This window comes from Pleurodeles waltl, chromosome 7, assembly GCF_031143425.1.
Source record: "Pleurodeles waltl isolate 20211129_DDA chromosome 7, aPleWal1.hap1.20221129, whole genome shotgun sequence".
Classification (NCBI taxonomy): Eukaryota; Metazoa; Chordata; class Amphibia; order Caudata; family Salamandridae; genus Pleurodeles; species Pleurodeles waltl.
In genome coordinates this window covers 593,589,828-593,617,151 of record NC_090446.1, presented here as the reverse complement: position 1 = coordinate 593,617,151, position 27,324 = coordinate 593,589,828, and the positions used below count along the sequence as shown (strand labels likewise).

The following is a 27,324-nucleotide window of genomic DNA, read 5'->3' as shown; positions in this document are numbered from 1 at the left end:
GGGGCAGGTGGTGCCTTATCCTGCCTCTAGCTTGTTGACTGTGCTGTGTTGAGGGCATGCTAAAGGGACTTTGCGGCTGCAGCAGCCAGCAGGGTAGGAGATTGGGCAGTGTTGTTTCTTTGATTCCCACGGTTACAAAAAGGCTAGGAAGCCTGATGGCCTTGGTGGTACAGTTCATATTTCAGATGCAGCTGGGAGCCCCTAGCGTGGCCACAGAAAGAGAGAAGAGAGGGGTGTGACTGAACCAGTGCCGGGGAGATTTCCAAAGACCAGACTTTCCTGACAGCACTCGAGCACTGTATCCACCTTGTTGCCAAACAGGCAGGAGACAAAGGGCCTGTTCATCAGTACGGACTGGACGTCGCCCAGTAAGTCAATGCTATCCAATCCATACCGGATGCTAATCTTTGCTGCATCCTAGTCATCAGGCATTGCCTAGTTCAGTATGGCCCAGGCCTCCTCCAAAACCATGGGTAGCACTTGCGAAATAGTCCGACAAGGTGTGGGAGTATTGGCTCAAGAGGCATACAGTGTTTATCGACCACAATACTAGACTGGTAAAAGAAAATTCTCTTATAAAAGGTGTCCAAGCCTCTTGGATTCCCTGTCTGGTGGAGTGGTAGGAAATGCATTAGGTTTGACTTTGGCAGCTGAGAATTGCACCACCAGCTCTAGAAGTGGGGTGCTGGATGAGGAACGTCTGGTCCCCAAGTGCAGGGCGGTGGGCAATCATCCTGTGCACTAGAACACCTGTGCAGAGCCTGGCATAGGCCTCCAGGAGCATGTCCCAGAGGGCTTCGTTAAAGGGGAGAAGCCAAGTAGGGGGCAGAGAATAGCCCCAGCTAAAGGGCCTCCAACAAGACATTGGTCTTGAATGTGATGGAGGGAAGATGGAGGGAAGCTGCAGATTGAGGACCTCCGCCCTCTTCATCACCATGGTGAGGGATAAGACTTAGGGCCAGATGTAGGTACAAAGCAAATTGCGAGTTGCAATTTGAGAGTCCGAGCGACTCGCAAATTGCAACTTGCTATGCAGAACGGTGTCTCAGATACCTTCTGCAACTCGCAATGGGGTCGCAAAGACCCACCTCATTAATATTAATGAGGTGGGTCGCAGTTTGCGACCCCATTGCGAGTATGGGCACTCACGGGGATGGTGGCCTGCTGGAGACAGCAGACCTCCATGTCCGTGACTGCTTTTTAATAAAACCGTTTTTTTTTTTCTATCTGCAGCCCGTTTTCCTTAAAGGAAAACGAGCTGCACTTAAGAAAAAAAAAAAAAAAAAAACCTTTTGTTTCGGTATTTTTCAGAGCAGGCAGTGGTCCATAGGACCACTGCCTGCTCTGAAAAAATATATTTTTTTACATTCACAAAGGGGACCCCTTCCCGTTTGCGACTGGGTTACCATCCACTTCAAGTGGATGGTAACTGCGAAAGCGGTCGCAAATGAAATTGCATAGCATTGCGAGTCGCAAATAGGAAGGGAACACCCCTTCCTATTTGCGAGTCGGAAATGCATTTTGCGAGTCGGATCCGACTCGCAAAATGCATTTCTGCATAGCAGAGAGGCTTTTGCACCTCGCAAATGGCGTTTTTCGCCATTTGCGAGTCGCAAAACCCTTCTTACATCTGGCCCTTACTCCACAGCAGGTACGAGAGGTGATAGCAGGCCAGAATCTGGAGATGTTCCCAGTTCATTGGCATCTCCCAGCTCCTCATACCAGTTGACCTCATGGTAGGACTGCCCCAGGTCATCAGTTGGGCCAGGGAACCCATAGCTTTTGTCATCAAACCTTGCAAAGTCCAAGACTACACTGGGTCTGACTTAGGACAAAGAAAGTGTGTCCAAACCAGAAGGCTGCAGACTAGATAGCACCAGTATGGACATCAACCAGTGCCACAACAGTGCAGTTTTGGAGTTGGACTGGACAATGGGTTCCACATCGTTGGGTGGAGCAGACAACACGTGCTCTGGCAGGAATCTCTTCTTTAAGGCCAGAGTCTATCTGGAACTGGAGGCGGATCCGGAAGGGCAAAATGGTATAGGGGCCGGCACTGCTGGTGCTATCCCAACAGGGGCTCCACTTTGCTCAGTTGAGCAGGGGTCGTTCCAGCTGCAGGAAATTAAGGAAGGTAAGAAGCGGACCAAGCCTTCAGCTCTGCAGGAGGAACACAGGAGTGAGTCTAGAAGCATGAAGTCAAGTGGGGAAGCAAAGAATGTTTAGACTTTTTTGTGTTTCTTAGGCTTACCCAGCTTTGATGACTGCTAGAGAGAGTGATTCCACGACTGGGACAGAGATCTTCCTTGGGATTTAGATGAGGACAAACATTGTCCTTTCTTGTGCCATGCCGCTATAAACTTCATCATTCTCTCCCAAATCTTCTTTGGATACATTCACTGACAGTCTGCGAAGGCCCTGGAGTCATAGTCCGACCCTAGACACCAAAGAAAGACCATGTGGGGAACAGACACAGACCTCTGTCTGTGGCATACCCCACAAGATTTAAAACCTATACATTTATTAGGAGGCATGTTCGTAGCACACTGAAACCAACAGCTCAAAATAGCAAAAAAAAAACAATTAAAAAAAAATAAAAATAAAAATAAACAAAAAGGTAAAACGAAATTGGTCAAAAATTGACCGAGGTATCGCTTCACATCCGCACTGCTGAAGAAAGGAAGTGGTGTCAGCTCGCCACTGCCTATATAATTACTGGGCTTGTCTATTCCGACGCAGACAACGTTGACACAGAGCCACCGACCAACCTACCAGCACATAGAGGTACTGCTCAAGATTCTCCAGATCTAATCAGAAATATTCTAAGGTGAGGAATCTGCAGTTAGGAGTCTCAATTAAAATCATGTCTTCTGCATTCTGCCATCACCTTGCCAACTTAGCCCTTCCCATATAATTTAAACACCATCAGCTTCCATACTACTGCCATCCTGCTGCCCAGGCTTTTCCTTCCATATTGTCACCCGGCCACACACAATCACAGCAATCCCATCGTCAGGACACTTCTCAGTTCCCTCATCCCTTAGTGGCAATCAAAATACTTACCAACCCAGCTACTGTAACCGTATCCGCCCAAAATCTGCTTTGCAATACACTAAGGGCCACATTTCACCACAGACAGAAATCAGAGAATAGATTTATTCAAATATACACAATATATTTAAGCCACCTCTAAATCTATTTGCATCACATGTTGAACATAAATGCTATGCAAAGGTAAATTCTGTAGTGGGAACAAATTAAAGAAGTGCTTTACAGCAATAGAATCAAAGCATTTTGATTAGTTCACTGCTTGGTACCAAACATCAATGTGGAAATATGGGCAAACTGAGGTAGCAAAAGCAAATACTCTGTCCAATTACCCCTGTCTCCAAAGGGACAAAGGTGATGGAGTTTTCATTTTCAAGGGTGCATTGACTGTAGTCCAGAAGGAGGAAGATCATTCATGCAGGCCTGCCAGATGAAAGAGTGAAAAAGTATAATTGCAGAGCAGAGGTGTTTGTTAATGGAAACAGTGTTGAGTTTACCAGCATAGAGATGGAGGGCACGATATACAGAGAGACTTGTCATGGAGGTACAGTTGAAAAGAATTAGACATAGATATCAGGTTGAGCAATTTGGGAGCAGCAAGTATTAGTCAAACCAAGCTGTATAAGAATATGGAGGTGGATCGAAAAGGGGACTGCAGCAATTCTTACATACACATCTGTTGCTTAAAGAGTGAAGTAACACCTACCTTTCTGCACAAGCGACCGGCTAAGCACACACCGAAAGGAGCTCACTACCAAGCTCCTTGACTCCAAGGAACAGTCAAAGCACAAGTGATGCCAAAGACCAGCTTGGGACGACCCAAGCTGACAGACTATCTACGAGTTTTGAGATCACAAGGCTCTGCCACCTAGGTCAAGTATGAGAGTGGGGTTTATGACTCAAAAGACTTTTACTGTGATCCATAGCAGCCAGCTGGCCCAGTGCTGGACTGGTCTATCAGGCACTCTGTCACTGCCAGATGAGCTAACTTGAAAGGGGCAGAACGAAGGCCATTTGTTTGATCCTGTGGGCTGCGAGGAGCTTTTAAAAAAAAATATGCCCACAAATTGGTGCTTTCAAGTTGCCTCAACTGGTAGTTCTAGCATGCCCAACAGGCCAGTCCAACACTCATCTGGCCACCTTGGCACAGTAAGGGAGGAAGCACATTACGGTTGTAGGCACTGTAATGTAATATCAATGATTCAAGAGGGACAGTATCTTGTTAGGGTGCCGATTTTAAAAGATAGACATTTTTTTTAATGGCTGTACGTTGGACTTTTTGCCTGCCTCTTTTTAATCTTCGCAGCCAGAGGAACCACAATCACCTTGATCCAAGAAAAGTCTTTGTTCTCTCTTATCCCCTCACTTAAACCTCTATGCTTAAAGAGAAGACCCAAGTGCTTATGGACTTCACTAGTTTAGCATTAAGCTCAATAACTAGTTTTAATCTGTTTGCCAGTAATCAGCATGAGAAAGCTATGACAATACTTGGGGTTGGTTCCCTGGCCACGAAGGTGGTAGAATCTACTGGTTTCTTCACTGATCAAAGTTTCAACAGGTTCTACTTACATGTTGTTAATGTCCTTTTCTTTAGATAATGTACATTCAAGATTTAAGTGTCATACTGTGTGTTACTTGGAATTCTGCATTTGAACCCCTCTGACCCCTTGAGTGAGCCTTACTGCTCTCCCTCACTGTCCTGAAAAAGTCGAACTGCTAAAAGGGAGTCTCATGGTCATCTGCTTTGCAATAAACACCACAGGACAATCTGGGATCCCAGTGGGGAAATGGCATTATCCACACAGGAAACAAACCAGTAACTTCTGGCTGCTCAAGGATCCCATTTAAAGGCTGGTAAAACCGAAAAAGGAGAAATCCGGCTGAAATATTGCTAAGTGAAACAGACTTGATCAAGAAAAGTGTCAGACATCCAGTTACAAACCATACTCAAGTTAGTCCTAGGAAATAAGAGAACACTAGTGTAAGGAAATGCCTCCTTGGCATGGTTACCCCCTGACTTTTTGCCTTTGCTGATGCCAAGTTATGATTTGAAAGTGTGCTGAGGCCTGCTAACCAGGCCCCAGTACCAGTATTCTTTCCCTAAAACTGTACCTTTGTTTCCACAATTGGTACACCCTGGCATCCAGGTATATCCCTTGTAACTGGTACCAAGGACCCTGATGCCAGGGAAGGTCTCTCAGGGCTGCAGCATGTCTTATGCCACCCTGGGGACCCCTCACTCAGCACAGACACACTGCTTGCCAGCTTGTGTGTGCTGGTTTGGGAGAAAATTACTAAGTCGACATGGCACTCCCCTCAGGGTGCCATGCCAATCTCACACTGCCTATGGCATAGATAAGTCACCCCTCTAGCAGGCCTTACAGCCCTAAGGCAGGGTGCACTATACCATAGGTGAGGGCATAGGTGCATGAGCACTATGCCCCTACAGTGTCTAAGCAAAACCTTAGATATTGTTAGTGCAGGGTAGCCATAAGAGTATATGGTCTGGGAGTCTGTCATACACGAACTGCACAGCACCATAATGGCTACACTGAAAACTGGGAAGTTTGGTATCAAACTTCTCAGCACAATAAATGCACACTGATGCCAGTGTACATTTTATTGTGAAATACACCCCAGAGGGCATCTTAGAGATGCCCCCTGAAAACATACCCGACTTCCAGTGTGGGCTGACCAGTTTTGCAAGCCTGCCACACACCAGACATGTTGCTGGCCACATGGGGAGAATGCCTTTGTCACTCTGTGTCTAGTAACAAAGCCTGTACTGGGTGGAGGTGCCTCTCACCTCCCCCTGCAGGAACTGTAACACCTGGCAGTGAGCCTCAAAGGCTCACCCCCTTTGTTACAGTGCCACAGGGCATTCCAGCTAGTGGAGATGCCCGCCCCCTCCGGCCACGGCCCCACTTTTGGCAGCAAGGCCGGAGGAGATAATGAGAAAAACAAGGAGGAGTCACTGGCCAGTCAGGACAACCCCTAAGGTGTCCTGAGCTGAGGTGACTCTGACTTTTAGAAATACTCCATCTTGCAGATGGAGGATTCCCCCAATAGGATTAGGGATGTGCCCCCCTCCTCTCAGGGAGGAGGCACAAAGAGTGTAGCCACCCTCAGGGCTAGTAGCCATTGGCTACTAACCCCCCAGACCTTAACAGACCCCTAAATTGAGTATTTAGGGGCCCCCAGCACCAAGCAAGATAGATTCCTGCAACCTGAAGACGAAGGAGGACTGCTGACCTGAAGCCCCGCAGAGAAGACGGAGACACCAACTGCTTTGGCCCCAGCCCTACTGGCCTGTCTCCCCACTTCAAGAAAAACTGCAACAGCGACGCGTCCCCCAGGGTCCAGCGACCTCTGAAGCCTCAGAGGACTACCCTGCATCTAAAAGGACCAAGAACTCCCGAGGACAGCGGCTCTGCTCCAAAGAAGAAACAACTTTGCAACAAAGAAACAACTTTTAAAGGACTACACGTTTCCCGCCGGAAGCGTGAGACTTTCCACTTTGCACCCGACGCCCCCGGCTCGACCTTCGGAGAAACAACACTACAGGGAGGACTCCTTGGCGACTGCGACCCTGTGAGTAGCCAGAGTTGACCCCCCTGATCTCCCCCAGCGACGCCTGCAGAGGTAATCCAGAGGCTCCCCCTGACCGCAACTACCTGGCTTACAGAACACGACGCCTTGTAAAGACACTGCACCCGCAGCCCCCAGGACCTGAAGGATCCGACCTCCAGTGCAGAAGCGACCCCCAGGTGGCCCTCTCCCTTGCCCAGGTGGTGGCTACCCCGAGGAGCCCCCCCCCCCCTTGCCTGCCTGCTTCGGTGAAGATACCCCTGGGTCTCCCATTGAACTCCGTTGCAAACCCGACGCCTGTTTGCACTCTGCACCCGACCGCCCCCGTGCCACTGAGGGTGTACTTTCTGTGCTAACTTGTGTCCCCCTCGGTGCCCTACAAAACCCCCCTGGTCTGCCCTCCAAAGTCGCGGGTACCTACCTGCTGGCAGACTGGAACCGAGGCACCCCCTCTCCATTGAAGCCTATGTGTTTTGGGCACCACTTTGACCTCTGCACCTGACCGGCCCTGAGCTGCTAGTGTGGTAACTTTGGGGTTTCTCTGAACCCCCCAACGGTGGGCTACCTTGGACCCAACTTTGAACCCTGTAGGTGGTTTACTTACCTGCAAAACTAACAAATACTTACCTCCCCCAGGAACTGTTGAAATTTGCACTGTGTCTAGTTTTAAAATAGCTTATTGCCATTTTTGCCAAAACTGTACATGCTATTTTGCTGATTCAAAGTTCCTATGATACCTAAGTGAAGTGCCTTTCATTTGAAGTATTGATTGTAAATCTTGAACCTGTGGTTCTTAAAATATATTTTTCTATATAAAAACCTATTGTCCTGGAATTGTCTTTGAGTGTGTGTTCCTCATTTATTGCCTGTGTGTGTACAACAAATGCTTAACACTACACTCTGATAAGCCTACTGCTCAACCACACTACCACAAAATAGAGCATTAAAATTATCTCTTTTTGCCACTATCTTACCTCTAAGGGGAACCCTTGGACTCTGTGCATGCTATTTCTTACTTTGAAATAGTACATACAGAGCCAACTTCCTACAACTAGCTTACCAACACACTCAAAAAGAGCAAGAGATGAGAAAGAAGATCTTCAGAGGGCCTTTTGTGATCCACCAACTTGAGAAGAAATAGGATGTGGTATTTAAAGAAGCACTGAAGCCCCAGAAACCATCTTTTGATTTGAGATTCACTTAGAATATAATGACGATTGAAGAGGGGCTACCTAAAGTCCATAATAACCTTGAAACAGACTTAGCAGAGCTGGTTACTCATGGTGAAAAGTTTGTTAACAGAAGTGTCTAGAAATGTCGATTCTCAGAGGATTACTGTATATAGAGAATCACAATTTTATTAAAGACAAGGAGACTACCATTATGCATAACCTTTTATCCACTCCTTCTGGGTAGCACAACTCAAAAGCGTCCAATAGAACCAACAATGAGGTCATAAAATAGAACTTCAGCAACACATAATAGTCTTATGCACGGTCATCTCTTCCTCTTGTGTTCTACTTCCTTAACTTTATATTTCACCAACACCCCCCTTCCTGAAGTCTTTCTTGTTACTCCTCCTTTCCAAATCACTGTATCTCCAAAAATAGATTGGAACATGGCAATTATAAAAGAACTTTTTTTATTTTTTATTATGTTATAAACATGTATAAGTCAATAAGCATATAACTTTAGTATCCTAAAACTATTCTCTCCTCATAACCCTATTAAAGAGCGGGTAGGAGGGATAATGCTAGCCTCCTTGTCTTTAATAAAACTGCAATTCTTCAGTAAACCTTTGAGAAAGAACATTTTATGGCAAGACAGGATGCTAGCATTATGCATGTTTAAAGCGCTTTACTGCTAGGCTCGCAACATGCTATATTGGTCTGAAATAAAATTTTCTAAACACTGCATCATTTGACCAGTCCACCGCCATCGTTTTTTTCTTCAACTTTCCCCCTGCATTATAAGCCTTTGATGACACTGCTCCTCTAATTGAATGTGCCTTAAACAAATCCAAAGTCACTCCAGCTTCTTTCATCACACTTTTAAACCACCCAGTAATTATAGCTGTTGAAAGATCCATATCGTCTCACGTAGGAAATCAATAATTGATCTACTCCCGCACTCTGATGATCACTCATTCTTATTTCATAGTCCTTTATACATCTCATTACACACAGTTTTGGATATTCATAAAATCTTGGATAAAAAACTCAGTCTTAGTTCTTTTCCTAATCCCAAATAGAACACCAAGTGGTTGGTAAAACCTACTTGTCAGTTCTAATGATTTCACATCGGACACTTTTTTAATGAAATCACACGAAGTAAAGTTGGCAGCTTTCATGACAGTTGTTTGTTACTCAAATATGTACTTTTTGGCCAATTTTCAAATAATGTGAACACTAATCTAACATCCCAAAGAGTTTTAAACCTTGGCCTTGGAGGTTTCCCCGATTCTTATCCTCTTCATTACTCTACAAATTAGCGTACACCTCCCAACCGGTAGTGATTTATCATTTTTTAACTCATACCTTTTCAATCCAATTCTGCCAAAAAATTAGCAATCATAACCTCATCCACTTCCATGGGATCCAAATCCTGCTCCATGCACCAGCTTACAAAGATGTTCCATTCACTCATATCTCTTTCGTGCTCCTGGTGCCCAAGACTTATGCAACAATTGTGTAGCCTCTCTTGATAAAATCAGTGTCGATGTCCTGAAATCCTCCAAACTAGCAGGTTGAGTAGTCCCGATTCGACTAACGGATGTTCCTTTCCATCTACATCCTTTAAGAGACCTCTGCAAGCCAATCATTAAAGGGTCATCTGTGGCAAGAACTGATGGGAACCACACTTGAGTCACCAAAAAGGTGTTACTAATATCAAATGGCATCCCCGCGTCCTCACTTGATTCCAAACGCTGAATAATTGAAAATGGAGGAAAAACATATCCTTTCATCTCCTTCCAATTCAGACTGAATGCATCTACTGCTATTGCCCCCGGATCCGGTCTCCAACACACATACTTAAACAACTGATTTGTCAACTTCGAGGCAAACAGATCCACTTCTAACAGCCCCCAAATTCTCAGAATATCCTGAAGTGCTCTCTCCATCAACTTCCAATCGCTGTAATCTATTAAGTGACGTGAAATCCAATCCGCCACTAGGTTCTTCTCTCCGGCCAGATACTGTGCTGTCTACTCTATTTTGTGTTCCAGACAAAACTCCCTAAATTCTTTTGCTAAATCTGCCAGCCTTTTTGATCTGTTTCCCCCTAGTTTGTTTATATAAATAACAGCTAACATATTATCCATTTATAATAAGACTGAATGACCCTGTACCTGTTTTCTGAAACTGAACTGCTAACTCTCCTGCCTCAAACTCCAGACAATTTATGTGATTGTTTATTTCCTCTATATTCCATCTTCCCTCTGTTATCTGTAAATTAATTATAGCTCCCCAACCTAGATAGCTCTCATCTGTTTCCAAAATAAAACCTGGTGTTGAACCAAATATTGCTCGGCCATTCCATGAATGTATATTTCCCAATCGCCATTGAAGCTCGTCTTCTGCATCGTGTGTCAACCTCACTTTGGCTCCATACTATAATCCTCTGTTCAGACCTGACTTCTTGAGACTTTGCAATGCTCTGTAAGATAAAGGGCCTGGAAATTGCCTGTATTGACAATACTTTCAAATCTATATTTTCCATCCAATCCATCTCCATCAAAATATCCCTCAAAAGATGTATTCCCTACATTCTGAAATGTCAGTAAATGACAAAGTAATTCAGTTCTCTCAAATTGATCACAGGTCTCAAAAGCCTTGTCTTTTCTCTCCACAACAAATAAAGTACTGACAAACCCTTTGCTCAACTCTTACCTCCATTATATCCTCTTTTTCTAACAGACCACAAATTTCCTCCGACACAATCTTCCTTTCATTCTCTTCAAAAATATTTTCCCTTGGTTCCTTCATCTGAACGGGTTCCAGTCTGAATTCTATTGTATAACCTCTTATAGTTTCTAATACCCATGCAGCTTTTGTTATTATTTGCCACTCCTGGAAATAATGTTTTAATCCCCCTCTTGTATTTTATTTTTGATAAAACCATTGCCATTCTTCATACTCACTTTGACCTGAATGTGATCCAGCATCAGACCCTTGGCTTCTACCTCAAGTCAAACTACTTGTAACTCATCTCCCTCTGAGGATAGAAGGAATTGGTATAAATACTTCTTCTGAAACTTCGTCCTTACCCATAACTAGATCCTTATGCAATTGGGCCTCTGTAGTAGGTACAAACGAAAGATTGGCCCTTCCACATAAATTCCCTTCTCCAAATACTTTTCACATGTTAAAATGTGCCTTATCCAAGGTCGTGAATGTATGGACAAGTTTCCCTAGTGCCTTAATTAAGCCTTCTCCAAATAAAAGTCAGTTACACTCCCCTGTTGTCTTTTTTTTTTTTTTTTTTTGCAAAGTCTCCTAACTTCAAACTTATTCTTAATAAAATCACTCTGTGCCTTACGGCTATAAGGCTAGCATTGGTATTACCCAAGAAACAAATTGTTCTCCGACTACAGCCTCCTAGCAGATTAATATCTAAATCTGTTCCTCTTAGGTAGGACTCCTCGACCATGTCCAATATTCTAGCAATAGGGCCCAAGAAATTGCGAAGTTGTCCTCACATTGCTTTAATGATCGTTCAAGACCTTTCCTCAGATCATCACCCAATTTGAACAAATAGGTTACTAAATCTGGGTCTAAATTAGGAGTAATAGTCTACTTTTCATCTACTACTGGGCTTGAACATCCAGCCCTCATCAAATTTCGCTTGGATCTTTCCAAAGGCCTTCTGATCCAGGGTTTTATATACTATGCAGTGTGGTCCATCGGCCACCATTCATTTTGAGCTGCACTGGTGCCTAATTTCGCTTGGACTAAACAAATTGATGCCTAAAGTATCTTTAATCTGTTTTTTATATTCTTATTTGAATTTTCGAAGCCCCAAAACTACTCCATATCATCATCTCCTAAATCTAAGATCTAGTCATCACGAGTAGCGTCAGTATCCTGCTCCGCCCAGTCATGCTGTAAACCCATCTCTTTTGCAGGGTGAACATGCCTTTCACGTGTTAAACTTTGGACACCTTTATAAAGCTTGAGTGTTATCCCCTTTCAGTATATGATTCTTTCTCATTAATATGTTTCCTTTTCTTTAAGCATTTGCCACCTGGCCCTCTTTTTTGTAACTCTTCTTCACGGTCTGATAATGACCAATATTCCTCATCCTCAATGGTCTTTCCTTTTCCCTTCCTTCATTAACCTTTTCAATGTCTCTTGAATTGTATCTCCTATTTCCTTATTTATTAAAGATCTAATGACATCCCCTGGAACTTCTTGAGAAGTAATCATATGTTCCTCAGACATTTATTTATTATTTCATTATTAGTACTATATATATATATATATATATATATATATATATATATATATAGTAAAATATATATAAACAAATGTTAACTATTGATAAATTGAAGCTATTATTTGTAAAACCTAAAGTATTTCTCATTTTTGATCTCCCAATAAACTAAAACTCCAAGTCTCACAATATATTTTAGAAAACAAATTTCCTCACAGAAAGCGTCTGATCATGCAACTGACAAAACAGCAAATCACCAACACGTTACTAAGGCAACGCGGTAAAACTACAAAATGCAAAGCCACTGCCACGCATTACCAAGGCAATGTGTTATGACCTGCCACCTATGTTAATAAGGTCTACCGCCTTTAAAAAAAAAAAATACACAGAGTCGCATGCAACATGCACGTTCCAGAGGCGAGGTCTAATTCCTAGGCCCCGCGTGCACTGCACGCTTTACAAATAGAGGGTAATCACCCAATGAAAGAGGCTTCAATGTTATCCTCTCTTAAAATAATGTCAACACTCAGCATACGCTTTTCGCGCACGAGACAAAACGTGCGACTCAGCGCAAGCACCTACTGTCAAACTCAGCCGTTTCCCCAAAAAGAAGCGAACTGTTTTTTTTTGTTAATCTATCAATCCTCTGAAGTCAACTCACTGTACCCCAGGGGCCCTTGGCCAAGATGGCAGATGTGTAAAGCGCTGCTCTGCTGCAGCCTGTTCGCCAGCCACGATCATCCTGAACAAGGCAGCAACGGAACACAGCGCAACGGCCCCGGTAATATCCCCCTTGTAGCTGGGGATGGGAAGGGGGAAACTTTGGTGGCGATATCGCTGCTATTGGCGGAGGAGCGAGAACCAAGACCTATGAGGCAATGTGGACCGGCCTGTGTGCAGGTGAGCGACTGTGGGCCCCGGAGGACGGGGAGGACCCGGTTGAGGTGCCCCAATTGGCCCCCGTCCACCTGGGTAACTCCACTGAAGAGGAGAATCGAGGGGCAGTGCGCCAACTGACAGGGGTGCCAGATATAAAGGAGGGCCGGCAGGGGGTAGTTGCCAAGGTAACTCGGAGCCTGGAAGTTAATGGAGCGGGGGAAGTCCTGCGACCGTCAGAGGATCAGACCCTCCCCCCCCTTCTCACCCCCCAAATCCGGACAGCCAGTAGGCCAACCACAGAAGAACCAGAAGTAGTGTTGGTCGGCAAGTGAATATTGCAGAGCTGCTAGTAGCCGAGCGGCGTGCCTGCTTGCAGAACACCCAAGCAGAAGGTACGGAGGAGGCTCGAGGAGCAGTGGAGCTAGTGGGGAGCATTAATCGTACCTCCCTCCCATATCGAAGAAGAGCAGAAATCCAGAGCAGGCCGAAAAGCTGTCTCCTCACTGGCACTGAAGGGCAGAGTTGTAGAACAGGACACAGGAGAACCACAACGAGACCTGGCTGGGTCACGTCACCAAGAGAACCAGGAATAACAGACCCAGGTGGTGGCCCCCCCAATCCTCGGGCGGAGTTTGCTGCACAGAGACCTCAGGCGCTGCCCAACAAGAGGTGCATAGGAACAGGTTACACTGGGAGGTCAGTGTACCCCGGCGAGGTTACCCCCCACTTGTAACTGAAGGGGTCCATAAGTCCTCTGCTACCAGACCCTGTGACAAGATCTGGAGGACTAGAAAAGGCACAGAAGGAGCTGGTCAGTAGACAGTTCCCGGTTGGCGGGCTGGCGCCACTGGGTGGAGGCTTGACAGTGGGGGGGGCCCCTCAGTGAACAGAGGGGTACCAGACTGGAAGAGACGCTGCTCCTCCCGCTCATTGAGCCAGAGAAACAGGAGAAGCAGATGGAAAGATGCGATATTGCGGACCTAGTTGCCTAGCAGGCACTGAGGGGCTGAACGGAAAGATCTCCAAAAATCAAGGCTTTGGCGACACCGGAGGAGACCAACATGACACCATAAAAGAAGTGCTCTCTGTGTCCTGGACAGAAACCTGAAAAGGAAATGTTGATCATAACCAGTGCATGCTGACATATGGAAGGCGAGTAAAAAACGAGAAGCAGGAGTAAATCGGGCTGATCTAATGGCAGGACCTGGCGCCCTAGAACAACAAGTAGTATCCCCAACTCAAACAGGGAGCCCAACTCTTGGTGACATACCACAAGCAATAATGGCCTCCTGTGAGGCCCTGGAAACGAAGAATGACACACTGGAAGTAGAGTTTGGGCTACTACAGGATGATCATCGCCGCTTAGCTGAGAAGGTTGCCACAGTTGAAAGAGAACTAGCGGATGTCCCTGCTGCCATGACAGGTGTGCAATCAAGACTATTGGAACTGGAGAACAGAGTCTTAGAACAGAAGGCAGATGACACTGAGAACCGGTCCAGGCAAAACATACGAATTCTGGGGATACCAGAAAAAGCAGAGGGCCGGAACATGATTGCCTTCCTTGAAACATGGCTCAAAGATGAAAAAGCACCAACTGGGCTGACGCGTTTTTTGTGCTGGAGAGAGCACACAGTCCCTCGATGGCCGCCTCTGCCAGGGACTCCTCCTAGAGCGATAATAGCACGACTCCTGCACTATAAAGACAGGGATAGAATCCCGGCCCAAACTCTGAAGAAAAGTGACATAATGTTGATCAATAATAGGATCATTATATTCCCAGACTACTCAAAAGAAATCCAAACCTGTAGGAACACTTTCCTGGCTGCGAAGCAGAAACGGAGACAAATGGGACTGACCTATCCAATGATCTACCCGGCACGGCTGAGAGTGCTGTCGCAAGGAGCTGCCCTCTTCAATACCCCTCAATAAGTGTGGTCCTGGATCGAAATGCAGCCAATACAGGACTCGCAGGACACCCAGACTTTGCAAACACCATGCCCACAGCACACTAAACAGAAGAAGGGAAAATTACGGGGACCCCCCCTACAGCTGAAAAGACGAAACAGGCCCGACACTGTGCGCTGGCAGATGTAATGGTCTTTGGAAAGAATACTCGGGCCTACCCTCAGTGGTGATAACCCAATAGACCGAGAAGAGAACACAGACGTTGCCATGAGTAATGGAACAAACCAGTCTGACTCACCAGACCTGTCAGACTCTGAGCTGGATCTTCCCATAGTCACACCCAGAATGGCGGACGATCTACTGAGTCCAGCAGACAGTAAAACTGCAGTGTGGCCGCCACTGGTTCATTTACTGTGGGATACTCTTCAATGTTGAATTCAGAAACAACACAGTTGGCAATGTGCCCGGCTGAGCTGCAACACGGACAGTAATCGCAGTGGGCCACACCCTGAGAACTTGGGTCACCATTACGGACGCTGTGCTCTTCCTGGGCTGCCCATAATTCTACATTGACGACTGGTAAAATGGGCTGCACTGGCACATGGTCCCCACTCACCCCGAGAGGTGGAAGATACCACGTTGCTGGTGTCTATGATTACAGTTTGACAAGAAAGGTTTTACCAGTCCTGAGGAAGGGGAGTTCTGTTGTTGTTTAGTAAGTTGGGGAAAAGTGCAGTACATCATGACTTAGGGGAAGTATGTCCACAGAGCGAGTGCGCCTGGGCCTGGTTCTCCCTGTGGGCAACCTGCTCTGGCAGGTGCTGAGGACAGACAACCGGATCTATTTCACAAAATGCAGGTTCTCAAGTGCTATAACAATCTTCTGGAATGTGAGGGATATCCATTCACTAACAAAACAATATAAAGTGTTTTCATAGTTGTCCTGCAGGGGAGCCCACTTTGAATTGCTGCAGAAAAAGGGGCAAGCTCTACAAAGGAAGTGAAGGGGTCAACTGTACTATACAACCTATTTGGCATTTGCTAGAGGGGTTCTAATATGGGTCAAACCAGGGATCCCGTATCAATGTACTGATCATAGGGTGGACCTGCAGGAGCGTTTTGTGGCACTCCGGGGTCGCCTGGATGTAAAAGACATCGCTATTATTAACATTTATGCCCCAAATGTCAATCGGACAGGTTTCTTCAGTGAGCGGTCGCTGCAGTTAGCTTCATACATTACAGGAGAAGTACTGATAGGAGACGACATCAATTGTGTCAGCGACCCAGACATGGACAGGTCCCACCCACCTCTAGATGGAACAGTGATCCGTAAGCTTGCTCACACATTTAAGGACTTGGAAGAGAATTGGAACTTGATTGATACCTACAGAGTGTTAAACCCCCAATGGCGGGAATATTCATATTTTTCCCCCGTATACAATTTGCATATAAGGTTAGATAAATTTCTCAGCTCACTGCCACAACGCCAGAAAATATGCGAAGTAGAATATCTCACTAGAACCTTTTCTGATCATAAACTGGTACTACTGTATTTTCGTTGGGGCATAGACCCTTCTCCCATACCCACATGGAAGCGCAAGCCAGAGGCATTGTTGGATCCTCCCTTTAGGGGGCAAATAGGTACATGTATCAAACATTACTAGCAAGAGAACGAAGAGTCTACTGACTCCAGAGGCTTAGAATTGTCTGCCTTTAATACAGTCCTCAGGGGTCGCTGTATAGCAGTGGGGGTGTGACGATCTCTCCTGCAAGAAACCCAAGCCGCAGAAGCTAAGCTGAAACAAGTAGAAGTCAAGTTAGCGGAGGGACTAGCTGACAGAGTGGTTCTACTAAAAGCCAAAGAAAAAGTGGCAATACTGGTGGAACGTCTCCACTGTCAGTACTACCGAAAATTATATTATAAAAACACATGCGACTGGAGACAAGGCAGGGAGGCTATTGGCGACACCAAATGTCCGAGGGTCCCTGACTGTAGAGATTCAAGCAGAATCTGGGCATACTATGACTACACAAACTGGGATTAATGAGGCCTTCCATGCCTATTATGCAGGGCTCTATAAAAGAGAATCTCAGGTCACCCCGCTGAAATTAAAGCATTCCTAAAACCTCTCATCTTTCCTAGAATAGAGCAAGAGGAGGCAAATTTAATGGGGGGGGGGGGGGGGGGGGGAATATTACACTCCCCGAAGTGCGGGCAGCCATTCAACACATGGTGAGAGGGAAGACTCCAGGAACAGACGGGCTCCTGGTTGAGTTCTACGCAACATTCATAGAACAAGTAGCGCCTAAATGGGTTGCAATGTACAATGAGGCTAAACAACTGCAAATCCTTCCATCAACGACCAGAGAAGCACTGATGGTCCCCCGGTTAAAACCTGGGAAACTACCACAGGACATTAAGGCCTACCACCCACTATCAATTCTCAACGCAGATTACAAACTTTGCAGTAGAGTACTAGCCGCCCAGTTGCTAACCCATATGCCACAGCTGATCCACAGTGAGCGAACAGGCTTTATCCCGAATCGCAACACAGCCCAAAATATCCGTCTGCTGTTGTCGATCCTAGAGATAGCCGCGACTACAGCACCGCAGGCTGCAATTCTGTCTGTTGACACTAAAAAAAAGCATTTGACAGCCTAGAATGGAATTTCCTAGGATAGGTAACTCATTAGTTTTGGTCTTGGAAATGGATTCTTGCTGTGGGTCAAACTTCTATATGCAGAGGCGCAAGCCAGAGTTAAAACTGGTGCATATATTTCACTGAGTTTTGGAAAAGAGCGAGGCACACATCAAGGATGCCCATTGTCACTGCTATTGTTCGCCCTAGCAATGGAGCCCATTGCACTCAGAACTCGCATGGGGACAGATTACAGGGGCCCTTAGATATTAGCGGAACAGCAAATTATTGCGTTATATGCAGATTACATTCGGCTATTCCTACAAGATAGAGAGAGGGACTTGACAGGGGCACAACTACTGCTGCACCCATTTGGAGAGATGTCAGGCCTTCAGGTCAATTGAGACAATGTCTACTGGGAACCACGTCAGATTACTACATACTTGGGAGTAAGAGTATATCATGCCCACTCAGACAAGGTACCATTGGAAGAGCTATGGGTTCCCTAAAAAGGGCAATGCACTTCTGGGGAACACTGCCATTATCTGCGATGGGACGAGTGGCACTTCTGAAGATGGGAGCATTGTCATGACTTCTCTATTACTTTACTGCTTAACCTATTAAAATATCACATGCTGTTTTTAAGGAATTCGACAGCATGACCCTGTCATTCATATGGGGCACAGGGCGCAAAAGGGTGGCTTTGTCCACCTTGTAATGACCCACGCCTGCTGATGGACTAGCGGCACCTAACTTTGAAGACTACTACATGGCGGCGCAGCTGCAATATTTTACAGTGGATGAGAAGCCAGCAGAGCCCTCCGAGTTTGAGAGGTCTTGGAACACCACCAGTGTCCAAACTTGTTCAACTCCTCCTATGGTTGAACAACCCAGGACCGTGGGAGACAAGGGAACAGGTGGTGGTGGCATACTGTGGGCGTAGGTGCCTCCAAAATACAGGGACTGAACCCCCTTGCTCAGCAGAACTCCCAATTGATTAACCACTCTTGTCCACAGCACTAACAGGATGGGGCTACAGCAACTCAAAGGAGCAGGGGTGTGCCAAATAGGAGACCTGTACAGAGATGGGACATTGCTCCACTATAACGAATTGCAGGCGGAAATTGACCTCTGGCCGCATTACTTCATAGTACACGGGGCCATAATGACCACAATACAGCGACATTGGGGAACGTTTGGACCTGAACCAACCTCACTTCCGGGCTGCACATATATAGCGACAGCTGCGGGCATGCAGAAAGCAGTCACTTGTCTATATCGTACGATACCTTGTAGTCTTCTACCAACCCCGACCCGCCTACGTCAGAAATGGGAAAAGAGGTTTACAGATGAAGGTTGGAAAGTGTTAATGGAACGCGTGCCCAAAATCTCTCATAATGCCAGGTTTAAGTTAACACATTTCTACATCTTTCATAGAGCGTATCTAACCCCACATAGGCTGAATAAGATGTTCTGGATGTCAGAGAACAAATGTCCCAGATGTGGGGAAGAGGGATCTGGATTCCTGCATATGTTCTGGAGTTGTCCTCTGCTCTCTTGATATTGGCAAAAAGTAATAGACTCCCTCTCCGGATTAGTTGACAGGGAGGTCCCTAGAGACACTTACTGCCTGTTGAGTGACTTCTCACATACTGCCAAAAGAACAAGTTACTTACCTTCGGTAACACCTTTTCTGGTGGATACACTAGCTACCTGTGGATTCCTCACCTAAAGAATTTTCCCCATGCGCCAGTATCCGATGGAAATTTTCTTCTAGCTCTGCACGTCGATGACGTCACAATTGCCCAAGTTGCAGCCTTGTAGATGTCAATCACAGAAACACCTCTAGCTACGGCCGAAGTGGAATGGGCTCTTAACCCCACAGGAGGTTCCTACTTTGCTAAAGAGTAACACAATTTGATGCAAAGTACGACCCACCTGGAAAGCGTTCTCTTGTGGACAGCTTTGCCTCTCCTCTTCCCCACGTAACCGACGAAGAACTGATCGTCCTGTCGACAAATAAGCTCAACGCTCTTCTTGGGTCAAGTAGGTGTAGCCTCTCTTCCTCCTTTGATGGATGAGGTGGAGGATAGAAGGAAGAAAGTGTGATGGACTGTCCAAAATAAAAGGGTGTAACAACCTTCGGTAAGAAAGCCGCCTTTGTCCTTAACACCACCTTGTCCCTAAAAAAGGAAGTATATGGGGGTTCCACACTAAGAGCCTGGAGCTCACTCACCCTTCTAGCGGATGTAATGGCAACTAGAAAAACAGTTTTCAAAACTAAAAACCTCAAAGGACATGAATACATCGGTTCAAACGGTGAACCCATCAGAAAAGCTAGCACTAAGTTCAAATCCCACTGCGGCATTCCGAAAGGAGTGGGCGGAAACTTGTTAATGAGACCCCTAATGAACCTCAAAACAATTGGGGACTTAAACAAGGAGGGTTGGTCCGGAAGGCACAGAAAAGCGGACAGCGCAGACAAATAACCCTTAACAGTGGCAACTGCACAACCCCTCTGCACCAAGGATAACGCAAACGACAAAATAAGTGGGCATGCAAGGGATCAATTTGATTCTCTCCACACCAAGTCACAAATTTAGCCCACCTGCTTGCATAGAAAGATTTGGTGGAGTGTCGCCTGGCCGATAATATAACGTCCACAACCTCAGGTGGGAGAGAAAAAGTATTCAGATTGCCCAGTTCAATCTCCAGGCATGTAGGTGCAGGCTCTGGAGGTGGGGGTGTAGAACCTGCCCTGCGACTGCGAGAGGAGGTCTGCCCTGTAAGGGAGACGGAGCGGAGGGCACAGAGAGAGTTGGAGAAGGTCTGAATACCACACCCTTCTTGGACACTCCGGCGCTATTAAGATGACTTGGGCCCAGGCTTGGCGAATCTTCCTCAGGACCCGAGGAATCAAGGGTATGGGGGAAACACGTAAAGCAACTGACCCTTCCAGGACATCTGAAACACATCCCCCAAAGCTCCTTGCAGCAGATACCGGAGGCTGCAGAACGACGGGCAGCGCACATTCTCCCGAGTGGCAAACAGGTCTATCTGTGGATACACCCACACCTGGAAGAGGTAAAAGGACCAGGTCTGGATGAAGACTCCACTTGTGATCGGTCGAAATGCGCTGACAGACTGTCCACACGCACGTTGAAAACTCCGGCCAAATGGTTTGCTACCAAGCAAATCGGATGGTCCTGAACCCAGGACCAGAGCCATAGAGCGTCTGTGCAGAGAAGGTACAACCCCACTCCTCCCTGCTTGTTTCTATACCACATCGCAGTAGTGTTGTCCGTCAGGACTTGAACCGACCGACCGGGAAGGGAGGAAGGCCTTGAGAGCCAGACGTATCGCCTACAATTCCAACAGATTGATGTAAAACCTCCGTTCCACTGGAGACCAATGGCCTTTGACCTCCAGGTCCCCCAGATGAGCTCCCCACCCTAGAGTGGAGGCATCCGTTATCACTGTGGCCACTGGAGGTGGGCCATGAGTGACCAGCAGAATGCAAGAAGCGAACAGACCGAGCAGACGAAGGATCTAGAGGACTGGAACGACCGCCCAAATATGGAACATTGGAATCAGCGCCTGAATGTCCTGAATCCACTGCGGCAGAGGAAAGGCCCGATTCAACGTTGTGTCTAGTACTGCCCCTATGAACAGGAGGCGTTGAGAAGGCTCAGGGTGAGATTTGGGCACGTTCACCGAAAAGCCCAGATCGAACAACAACTGGGTTGTTGACTGTAGGTGACGCCGCAGGAGCTCCGGAGACTTGGCTTTGATTAACCAATCATCCAGATAAGGGAATACTGCTATCCCTCTCCTTCTGAGCTCTACTGCAACCACCGCCATCACCTTCGTGAAGACTTGAGGTGCCGAACTAAGACCAAACGGAAGGACCGCAAACTGATAGTGTTGCGACCCCACCACAAACCGGAGATATTTTCTGTGCGACTTGAGAATCGGGATACGAAAGTAAGCATCCTTCAAGTCGACAGACACCATCCAAACCCCTTCGTTCAACGCCAAAAGAACCTGTACTAGGGTCAGCATTTTGAACTTTTCCTGCACGAGGAACCAATTCAAAATCCTCAAGTCCAGGATTGGCCTCAACCGACCATCCTTTTTGGGGATCAGGAAATATCTTGAATAACAGCCCTGACCACCCCTCCTGCTCTGGAACCAACTCTACTGCACCTTTCGACAAAAGGACTAGAACTTCCTGTTGTAGTAACAGAAGATGGTCTTCCAAACAGAAGGAAGGGCGGGGAGGGGGAAACTCCCGAGAGGGAAGAGTATAACCTTTCCCTACAATATTGGTGACCCAGGAGTCTGATGTTATTGACTCCCACATGTGGAGAAACTGAGACAGTCTCCCCCTACAGGAGATGCATGCAAAGGGAGTGATGGAGGACTAAGGCTGCTTTCCCTGCTGCACCCCTCCGGAGGAAGAGGAAGAGGCAGAGTGCTGCTGGGTGGCCCCTCTGGTACGAACCCTACCCCTTCCCCTAAATGATCTATAGGGGTGAGCAGTATTAGGTCGCTGTCCTGCTGCCTGGAATCTTCCTTGAAAGGAAGAGCCACGCCCAAACCCCCTAAACGATCTCAAGGAAGTAGAAGCTTGCAAGCCCAAGGATCTTGCCATGGCCCTACTCTCTTTGAACCGCTCCAAGGCAGAGTCAGCTTTTGTCCCAAACAGTTTAGCCCCATCAAAGGGCAGATCAAGTAGGGTTGTCTGCACATCGGGAGAGAATCCTGAAGACCTTAGCCAGGAATGCCGTCTTGTTGCTATGGACGTGCCCATAGCCCTAGCCACAGAGTCAGATGTGTCACGCCCAGATTGGATAACCTGGGTCGCCGCCGCCTGAGCGTCTGCCAAAAGGTTAAGCACCTCCTTAGGTAATGCAGTGTGTGTCTTGGCCTCGTCTATCAGAGCATAGATGTACCTGCCAAGGATACAGGTAGCATTCGTTGACTTGAGGGCCATGCTGCATGAAGAGAACGCCTTTTTAGCAGACTGGTCCATTCTCTTGGATTCCCTGTCTGCAGGAACCCCTGGAAAAGATCCTGGAGCAGAGCGTGAGGAGCATGAAGCCTGCACCACCAAACTCTCTGGAGTCGGATGTCTGTACAAGAAGGCTGGATCTCCAGGAGCCACCCAATACCTCCTCGCAACAGACCTATTTACTGCTGTAGAAATCACAGGCTTCTTCCACTCCTCCATTACTGGGTCAATGAGCGCCTCATTAAAAGGAAGAAGCTGCTCTGCCACCGCTGAAGAAGAGTGCAAAACCTCAGTAAGAATGTTCGTCGTAACATCCGCAGCTGGAAAAGGAAGGTCAAGAAAATCCGCCGTCTTCCTGGCCACCAAATGGAAAGAAGCAGCCTCTTCGGTGTACTCACCCGGAGATGCCAAGTTCCACTCCGGGGAAGCGTCCAAACCACTAGCAGTGTCCAAGCCCTGAAGGTCTCCCAGGGGCTCCACAATCTCACCCTCTTCCAAGAGCTGCTTCTCATACTCCTGCTCCTCAAGCAGCCGCAGAGCCAATCTCCTGGAGCGGAGCCTGGATTCTATCCTTGGCGTCGATAAGGCGTCTGCTGACGCCGAAGACCTCGGACGGCGTCGACCCTCTAATTCATCCGAGGCCGGATCCATCATCACCATAGGCTTCTTCAGTGTAGATGGAAGCTGCGGCAAACTTATCGGCGCCGGGGCAGTAGAGGTCATCGCGTCACAGACCTTCTAGGCGACGCCATTGGTGCCGTTGCCGAACCAGTACTTCCCGAAGGAATGAAAGGCATGAAGGGCATCAGTCTGTATGGAGCCAGAACACCCATGTCATAAGCCAAAGGACCCGAAGGTCAAGAGTGACCACCTCCCAGAGCCATGGTGGCGAAGATGTTGAACATCGCATTAAGAAATGCGGCAGGTTCTGTGCCTGGCGCCGGGAATGCCGGATATCCCTGCAGAGCCAGTGCCTGAGGCGAAGCCGGCATCGGTTCGGGCATCTCCGTCTGTGCCGGTGAGACCACCGGATCCTGGTGAGGTTCGACTTCGAAGACCGACAGCGGAGATGTCGGAGAAGTAGGAGTCGTCCGAGAAGTAGGAGAGTCGTCCGAGAAGTAGGAGAGTCGTCCGAGAAGTAGGAGAGTCGTCCGAGAAGTAGGAGAGTCGTCCGAGAAGTAGGAGAGTCGTCCGAGAAGTAGGAGAGTCGTCCGAGAAGTAGGAGAGTCGTCCGAGAAGTAGGAGTCGTCCGAGAAGTAGGAGTCGTCCGAGAAGTAGGAGTCGTCCGAGAAGTAGGAGTCGTCCGAGAAGTAGGAGTCGTCCGAGAAGTAGGAGTCGTCCGAGAAGTAGGAGTCGTCCGAGGCGGAGGCGTTAGTTGGACTAAACTTCCCATGTCGTTCGGCGTCGAGATGACGACGACCTCGAGCAGGGACAGTCCTTACTTGATCGGCGTTGTGAATCATGCCGGCGTCGGGAGTCTCGATGACACCTGTGCGATTTCGACGACTTGGAAGACCCACGACGATGATGTCTCTCCTCCTTCGATCTTGCCAAGAATAACTTGGCCTCCCACTCTTGAGAGCCTTCGGATTCATGCGCTGGCATGAACCGCACGCTTCGACCTCATGGTCAGAGCTCAGACACCACAAACAATTCTCGTGTGGGTCTGTGACCGACATTCGGCCGCCGCACTCCCTACAGGGTTTAAAACCCGACTTCCGTGGCTGAGACATTGTAACATATGAAGTGAAACAGTAGCTCCCTGGTAGCCTCGAAGAAAAAACAGTTACTCGAAGGCACGGAAAAAAGGGAACTGACGTCTGCACGTCAACGAGGACCTTTTATTGCCTGGATGACGTCATACGGCGTCGCGTTGGGGTCGGGCAATTGTGACGTCATCGTCAATGTGCAGAGCTAGAAGAAAATTTCCGTTGGATCCTGGTGCATGGGGAAAATTCTTTCGGTGAGGAATCCATTGGTAGTTGTATCCATCAGAACTAAGATTACCAGCAACTTTCTAGACTTGGGCTCCATAATAGCCAAACGGGAAATAGCCTGCAATTGGAAAGCTTTCCATGGTCCTCGGGTCTAGCATGGCGAAAAGAACTCTTAAAGTTGTCTGACTATGAAGGGGAAGTACTGGCGCTTAAGGTGCAGAAGTAAGGTTGTCCTTCAGAGAGGGCCAAAGTTTGGTGGTCGATCTTAGTGGGCGAACTCAGACAATTAATAACACCAGCGCCAATCTTGCCGCCTGGCACCCCCTAATCGGGTGGTGTGCGGAGAGGAGCGTTTGGACCTGGGGCATGGCAAAACATGCATGAGTAGCATTAAATGAATAAGGTATGGGGCTAGACTCGTGGCTGTGGACTATTGAATAACACACTGCACAGTCTGGGGGTATGGGGGTTGGGAGGTAAGGGAAAGGGGTGTAGACAGGGAAGTTTGAACGAGGTAGGCCATTAATACGAAGTGATGCATACTGAGAAACTAATGGAGATATCCATTATGGCAAATGTATTATCCCGTTGGTTGTCTATTAAAAGCAATGAAATGTGTTAAAAAAAAAAAAACACACACACAAAAAAAAAAAAAAAAAAAAAAAATCACTGTATCCCACAATATTGCCATACTTTATTTACTGAAATCCTTCCTTTGTACAGGTGCATTAAACCTGGATTAATTACATGATCCAGAGTTAATCCCAATTTATATACCCGAAAATTGAGTCAAAGACAAAATATATGCACACTCTAAACAGCATTCAAAACTCAAACTATCAAACATATAATAAAAAATTATGATACTTTTCTGCACTGTACATAAGCAGCAAACAAAAGAATTAGAGCAGACAGTGCATGACACTATTACGTGTTGCTGGAGTTCTATTTTATGATGACCTCATTGCTGGTTCTATTGGAAGCTTTTAATTTGTACTGCCCAGGATTGAATAAAAGGTTATGCATAATTGTAACCTCCTGTCTTGCCATCAAATCGAGAATTAATCTTATACAGCTTGAATATTTTCACAGGATTTACTTAACACTCAGCATAGTATGTAAGCCATTCTGAAGAAAATGAGAAAGCAGCTAAAGTTTCAGGTATACAAACAAACGAGTAAGTAGAAGCAAACACATGCTGGTGTTAATTTGCAAACCACTCTGTGGGAACAAAGCTCAAGGCAAGTTTGCTAGGAGTTGCACACGTTTAAAAAAAAAAAAAAAACACTTAAGTATTTAAACCTAAGTAGGATATTGGCAAATCAATAGCCATTAACTGACTGGAAAAATTGTCATTATCCTCTGTATTTAGAAAGCTTGATGGATATGGAGAAATGAGTAACGAGAGCATGATCAGAAGGTTGCAAACAAAGCAGCAAATGACTAGGGATACAGTACTTGGAATGCTTTACTTGCTTTGACATGTTAATAGGTATTAATGGTCTGAAATCAGCCCATACCTACTGGTAATAGAAAATGCTGCACAGAAATACAGGATCCCACAACGAAGAGATGCATCCATGCTCAAGGACTTTAACGTTGTAAATTTGAACATGCATGTAAAACTACGTAATACCATGCAAGGTGTACTGTGTAGTCGTTTTTAAAAGAAGTATTCAGTAATATGTTTCACGGAAAAGAGCATCCAAAGACTGTGCACCACAATACATAACTTTGCATTTTACTGCATGGCCAAGAAAGCCAAATGCTATAGCGCTCTTTCCAATTTATATCTAAAACTGCACTTGGTGTATTACATTGTGCACTTAAGAAATAACAATTTCAGTTTCCTAGTCACATTCCAATAAAACAGTCATGATTGAAGTACCACAGATCTCATTGTTTCGTAACACCAACCACTCTTCTTCCAGACACTTGTCTGCCCATCTAACCAAACAGTCCTTCCCCAATCCATCGTTCCATCGATCCAGCAACGCTCAATTTTCACATACCCGACCTCCTCATCCAGACTTACCCCATTACCACTTCACACACAATTTGCACATTCAGTGTTGCAATGCTTTCAAACTCTTCCAGTTCAAAGAAAAGATCGTCAGGTGTCCTGCAGTTTCTGTAAAGCCTGACTCCACTTCAACTTTCCGCGCAGTGCCACCCCAATCATCACAGCCATTACTGTTCCCCTCCCAATCTATAGAGAAATCATCTCTTAAGCACTCCTCCACTAATCACTGGCAAAGTACAAATCCTATGAAACTGATCCGCTGCTTCTCCCCTAGCAACGTCTCTTCAGAGCATTAATCTTTTCCCTAAACTCAGTTTACTTCTCACACCATCTCCTGAGAGCTAGGGCACTTCAACATGCTGCTCCTCTCATCTCACCCACTTCCCTTCTAGCTTTAATTCTTCTCACCATCCGCAGAGCACTTACTCTTGCCTTTGAGACCATAAACCACTTACGTTTTCCTTGTTTCCAGTCTCCTTGTTTCCTTTTCCTGGCTCCTTGATCCTTGGGGTGCTTGAAAAAAGTTGAGGCTGAAACCGAAAGTAAGAAGAGGACAAGCAGATAATCAGCTCAAGCAACAGTTGAAAGGCTACGTACTTAACACACCTTGGCTGCTTATGGATTGTAATGGCACCCTCGACACGTCTCAACTACGGGTGACCCCCGTCACATGCTGGACTAATCAAGGAGTAGCTTGCAAACGCTGTGCCATTCTCAAGAGGAGCATAGAACTGTTGTTGAGACAGATCTTCTCTGATGCACACATCCCCACAATTTTTCTGAAGAGTGGCCGTTGAGGTAAGACTTACCAAAACACAGCTGTGGCTTCCTCTATCAGGCTTTCTGAAAGAAAAAGAA

At 46.6% G+C, this 27,324-nt stretch overlaps 1 protein-coding gene across 11 annotated transcripts in view; it reads right to left on the bottom strand.

Annotated features, from left to right (window-relative positions):
• The window catches only part of CDC25C (cell division cycle 25C), a 251,333-nt gene that overhangs the window by 70,771 nt on the left and 153,238 nt on the right, over positions 1-27,324 (bottom strand). For all 11 annotated transcript variants that reach the window (XM_069244444.1, XM_069244443.1, XM_069244449.1 and 8 more), the window contains 2 exons: positions 27,276-27,309; positions 26,922-26,996 (listed from right to left, as the gene is read on the bottom strand). In XM_069244444.1, the coding sequence (XP_069100545.1) occupies positions 26,922-26,996; positions 27,276-27,309 (109 nt within the window). The remainder of the gene's footprint in view (positions 1-26,921; positions 26,997-27,275; positions 27,310-27,324) is intronic.